At 38.0% G+C, this 6,098-nt stretch overlaps 1 protein-coding gene across 1 annotated transcript; it reads left to right on the forward strand.

The window, feature by feature from the left end:
* The first annotated feature begins 442 nt into the window (after window positions 1–442).
* On the forward strand, window positions 443–5,846 carry LOC127637621 (troponin I, slow skeletal muscle-like). Its single transcript, XM_052118773.1, has 5 exons — window positions 443–608; window positions 3,036–3,167; window positions 3,301–3,390; window positions 3,538–3,708; window positions 4,015–5,846. The coding sequence occupies exons 1-5, from the start codon at window positions 468–470 to the stop codon at window positions 4,099–4,101; spliced, it is 621 nt and encodes a 206-aa protein (XP_051974733.1). The 5' UTR covers window positions 443–467; the 3' UTR covers window positions 4,102–5,846.
* The last annotated feature ends 252 nt before the right edge of the window (window positions 5,847–6,098 follow it).

Raw genomic sequence — 6,098 nt, forward strand, 5'->3', positions numbered from 1 at the left:
CCAACATTCACTTGCATTGAAAGGACCAACAGAGCTGAGATATCTTAAAATCGTAATTTTTGTTCAGCAAAAGAAAGAAAGTCATAAACATTGGGGATGACATGAGGATAAGTTAATTATGAGAAAATTTGTATTTTTGGGTGAACTATCCCTTTAATGGTGTCCTTGCAAAATAACTTCCGCTGATTGAACTGACATTTGCTAAATTGTAATCATGATTAGCAATTGGATGAATGTGGCAGTACACGTGTTGGGGTCTCTATATATCACATTCCAGTAAACGTTTGAATCAATGACCCTAATCCAGCAGTAAATGGGTTTCTTGCCACTCATCAATTTTGGAAATTAAACCGCATGTTAAAAACTAATCTGCACTGTAAGTTTGCTCTGGTCTGCTTAAACGTACACTGGGCGACTGAGCCTTCAACTTGAAAATTCAAACGGTAATCAGGTCAGACAGTTAATGCATGCACCACGGCGTGTGTGGATTAGACTCGAAGGATTGTTTTAACATAACTGCAGACTGTAATGAGCTCAGATTAACTCTTCTGTTTTTGCAGAAAAAGGGCAAGTCCAAGTACTCAGCGATACGCAGACTTCTGCTAAAGGTGAGTCAGAAATAGAGTTGTACTTTTTTAAATTATGTGAAATGCATGAATGGGCATTCATGTCCTGAAGAGAGATTAGATGAAATTCAATTTTGTGAAGAATTTTATATGCACTCCATTTGTTTCCAATAGATTTTTTGTGTCATTGGTTCAGTTCCAGCATTTTCTGACAGTGCGATCAAACACATACTTTTAGTTTTGCACATTGTGACCAGTGTCAGAAATTTACTTTTTCATTATTGGGAAATATTTGCATACAGTTGAAGTAGAAGTTTACACACACATATTTTAATCACTCCACAGATTTCATATTAGCAAGCTATAGTTTTGGCAAGTTGTTTAGGGCATCTACTTTGTGCTTGACACAAGTAATTTACAGACAGATCGTTTCACTTTTCATTGACTATATCACAATTCCAGTTGGTCAGAGGTTTACATACACTAAGTTAACTGTGCCTTTAAGCAGCTTGGAAAATTCCAGAAAATAATGTCAAACATTTAGGCAATTAGCCAATTAGCTTGTGATAGGATAATTGGCTACTTGGAGTCAATTGGAGGTGTAACTGTGGATGTATTTTTAAGGCCTACATTCAAACTCAGTGCCTCTTTGCTTGACATCATGGGAAAATCAAAAGAAATTAGCCAAGATCTCATAAAAAACATTGTGGACCTTGGGAGCAATTATCAAATCCCTGAAGGTGCCACTTTCATCTGTGCAAACAATAATACACAAGTATAAACACCATGGGACCATGCTGCCATCATACCATTCAGGAAGGAGATGCATTCTGTCTCCTAGAGATGAATGTAATTTGGTGCGAAAAGTGGAAATCAATCCCAGAACAACATCAAAGGACCTTGTGAAGATGCTGGAAGAAACAGGTAGCCAAGTATCTATATCCACAGTAAAATTAGTCCTATATCATCATAACCTGAAAGGCTGCTCAACAAGGAAGAAACCACTGCTCCAAAACCACCATAAAAAAGCCAAACTACAGTTTGCAAGTGCACATGGGGACAAAGATCTTACTTTTTGGAGAAATTTCCTCTGGTCTGATGAAACAAAAATGTAACTGTTTGACCATAATGACATAATGAGGAAAATGGGTGAGGCTTGCAACACCATCCCAACTATGGAAGCATAGGGGTGATAGCATCATGTTGTGGGGGTGCTTTACTGCAGGAGGGACTGGTGCGCTTCACAAAATAGATGGCATCATGAGGAAGGAAAATTATGTGAATATATTTAAGCAAAATTTCAAGACATCAGCCAGGAAGCTCGTCGCAAATGGGTCTTCCAAATGGACAATAACCCAAAGCATACCTCCCAAATGGCTTAAGGATAACAAAGTCAAGGTATTGGAGTGGCCATCACAAAGCTCTGACCTCAATCCGATAGACAATTTGTGGGCAGAACTGAAAAAGCGTGTTGGAGTAAGGAGGCCTACAAACCTGACTCTGTTACACCAGTTCTGTCTGGAGGCCAAAATTCCAGCAACTTATTGTGAGAAGCTTGTGGAAGGTTACCCAAAAAGTTTGACCCAAATTCAACAATTTAAAGGCAATGCAACCAAATACTAACATTGTGTATGTAAACTTCTGACTTCAACTGTACATGCATTTTTACCATGTTACCATCTGCAGAGGCACTAAACCCATAACTTGATATACTAAGAACAACTTACACTGACTGAGTGCTTTATCAGGAACACTATGGTCTCAATAAATTGCCCGACATGGTCTTCTGCTGTTGTATCCAATCCGCCTCAACGTGCGACATGTTGTGCATTCTGAGATGCTATTCATCTCACTAAAATTGTTCAGAGTGGTTAACTGAGTTACTGTAGACTTTCTGTCAGCTCGAACCAGTCTGGCCATTCTGTGTTGACCACTCTCATAAATAAGACGTTTCCATCCACCGAACTGCAGCTGACTGGATGTTTTTTGTTTTTGGCAACATTCTGACTAGAAAGAAACTGTGTGAAAATCCCAGGAGATCAGCAGTTACAGAAATATTCAAACCAGCCTGTCTGGCTACAGTGGAAATCACTGAAATCACAATTTTTCCCTATTCTTATGGTTATTGTGAACATTAACTAAAGTTCTTGACCTGTATCTGCATAATGTTATGCATTGCACTGCTGACACACGATTGTCTGATTAGATAATCATATGAATAAGTTGGTGTTCCTAATAAAGTGCTCAGTGAGTGTATAATGAAGTATATATAAGGCTGGATACAAAATCAGACATTTGCACTATAGTGGCTATTTTTGGACACCACATTTTAAATGTCTGAGGCATTTTTGTCATGTTCTGTGGCATTTTTGCCCAGACCTCTGGTTAATTTCAGGCACTCATTGAGACATTAAAGCTGATTTATAATAACGTAACTCTTCCCTCACCCTCTGTCTCGATGACTCTCAGACCAAATTGCTGAAAAAAGCAGAAAACTTGCTGGTAAAAGAAAAAGAGCAGAAAGATCTGGAAAGAGAAAATGCCCTGCGGGAAAGTGCGCCACCCCTCAAACTCTCAGGCCTTTCTGTTCATGAACTGCAGGTGGAAAATTTTACATTGTCAGATGTTTACTTAGTAAGCTTTTACTGTGCATAAATTGCTGGGTTTAGTTACATTACTGTAAGCATCACTTGTGTTTTTGTGTTCAAACTCAGTGATGTCATTTATTTTGCAGGAGTGTTGCAAAGATTTGCACCAGAAGATTGACATTGTCGATGAAGCCCGGTATGACCTTAATGTAAAAGTCACCAGAAATGATGAAGAGGTAATGAAATGGTGATAAAAGATGTGACAGTTCAAAATATCCATTTCAAGTTTATACAGAGAACAGAATTAGGCAAAAATAAAAATAACATGTGATCAGTAAAACTGTAAGACGTTCATTAACTAAAACCTGATGTATTTTTACCAGATTGCGTCACTAACCCAAAAGATCTATGAACTAAAGGGGAAAACGAAGCGGCCAAACCTGAAAAGGGTGAAGAAGTCTACAGATGCTGTTCTGGGATCGCTCACGGACACTAGACACATGAAAGCTGACTTCAAAGCAAACCTCAAAACAGTTAAAAAAGAAGAGGAGAAGGTAACACTCGATTTCTGCTGTACTGTAACAAGTGTACTTGTGCTCATAGAGTCACCATGCGTCCATCTGGCTTACAGTGCCGGCTGTGCTTTTAGCTCATTTGATCAGATGTGCTACGTCTGAACAGATAGATGATTTGTGAAGCTAGTGAATTAGGTTGGCTGGTTTAAGGTGTTTTACAGCAGGGCTATACAGAGTCACTCAAAATGTGCATTTATCACAGCATGTAATAAACATCGAGCTATTGATGGCATGCTCAAGTCACATTTATGCTATTAATGCAAAATGTACATTTTTCCACCGTAGAAAGAGGAGGTACAAGACTGGAGGAAAAACGTGGAGGCCATGTCCGGCATGGAGGGCAGGAAGAAGCTATTTGATGCCGGGCAATAGACCAGCACTAACTCCACAACTGTGCGAAATATTTCCACCCCCCCAAAAAAAGGGATTTGAAGGATAAAGGGGCATCTTGATATAAATCTTATCATCTTGTTTGTTTGAATTATAGTCCCCCTAAACATTATATGGTAAAATTATTCATTTATTTTGTCAGTCATCTGTGACTAGCGTGCAATATTAATTTGTTATGTACTGCGATAAACATGTGTGAGCACTGTCCGTGGAGAGGGATTATAATAGATAATAGAACAACCTAATATTCATATCATATTATATCAGCTGTGTAAATATTTGCTTCATATTCTGCGTTGATTGAAACGAATAAGGTTATACCCTTGGGTGAAGAGCATGTTTACTTTATTACCTATTTGTAGTTCACAAGCAGAACATTGTTTAATTTTTAATAAAATTGCATTGGGAAAAATGTTTAAACATTTGATTAAAATATGCTTTAATGCCAATCTGTTAATAGCAGTTCTTGTTTTTGACCTACAGATGGCGGTCTGCATTTATGTATTAAATTAACTGACACTCTATCAGCAGCAGGGGGCGACAGAGTAACAAAAAAACGCACTAAAATCTCAGATGAGCTTTACATTGGGGCCGTTTGAATACATTACTCTCATTATCTATGCAAGAGCCGAATATTGCAAAAGAATGTTGCTTAATGGGAACAAAGAGACATTTCCTAGTTTCCATCTAAAATTTGACATTCTGTCTGTGGACTGATGTAGTGATGTTTAGAAAAGGAAGTACAGGGAGGTAAGAGGAAGGAATTTGGGTGGCACTGTATCCTCTATTGCCAGACAGATGGCAAACTGGCACAGATATACCATCAGTCATCAAGACCTGAGCTGGCACATCCATTCAACACAGATCATATGAGACTGTTTAAATGTGAAGTGTGTCATTTTTAGATGTTACTTCACTTGAACTAGGCCAGTTTATCAATTACGTGTGGCTTTTGGTATTATTTTAACAGATATATAGAGAGAGATATTTTAAGAGGATTAAAGTCTTTTTAAAACTTGTGTGCATAATCTTTAGGTCTCTTGTGACTATCCCATTAATGCAGGTTTCTCATTTAATGATTAGCAGATGGATTTGGTTTGGATTGGACACAGATGTTAGACTAGACCTATTAACCGGGACATCATGTATTTTAGAAAGGATGATGTCCCCATTGTCCCATATTTAAATTGCTGACTGTTATGTGACATTACATCCCAGAAGAACTAAAAAGTCATTTTGCACTGATATGCAAATGACATACAGCATTAGCACCTTGGGGCTGTCCTGCAGTGGTCTGTTAAGTTAAACACTTCATAGGGACTAGTTGAAACAAGTTCATATTCTTCCATAGCGAGAGGCAAGCTTATGATATTGCCATTCTCAGAACACTGAGAAAGTTAGGACATTATATAATATTTCCATTATTTTCATATGTGAGATTATCTGAGGCCTTTTCCTGATAGTTGCTATAAATCAAAGCATATTAGAAAAGTAAACATCTGAAATTCTGTGGCAAATATTGCCCAGGCCAAGCCCTAAGATAAAGAGACTAAAAATGCCTGGCAGGCTCTCCTTTGTAACCAAATTACAGGCAAAGCAATCAGCATTTCATTTGACTGCTCCCGGTTTCTAATTCGTGGGAAAGAGTTTGCTCGTACTTTGAGGTGAAACACTTGAGCACTTTTTGTTTCAAACAAAGTCATGCACACAAAACAAATAAATCCTCGTTTTCCTTCCATAGTGTTTGCTTGATTTATTTCAAGAGTTCAAGAATTCAATTTTTAACTATTCTTTTAAATGGTGCCAAGATAGACACACACAAACACACTCGGTCTCTTTGAGCAATACCCATGCCTAGAAACCAACACAACACACCCACACACATATTTCCAAAACATTTCTTAACAGTATAGGCTTGTATGGATATTTGGAAATAAAGCATATGTGCAGCTGAGTGCTCTAATTTGCAGCTCATTGTT

The sequence above is a fragment of the Xyrauchen texanus genome, chromosome 45 (assembly GCF_025860055.1).
Source record: "Xyrauchen texanus isolate HMW12.3.18 chromosome 45, RBS_HiC_50CHRs, whole genome shotgun sequence".
NCBI lineage: Eukaryota > Metazoa > Chordata > Actinopteri > Cypriniformes > Catostomidae > Xyrauchen > Xyrauchen texanus.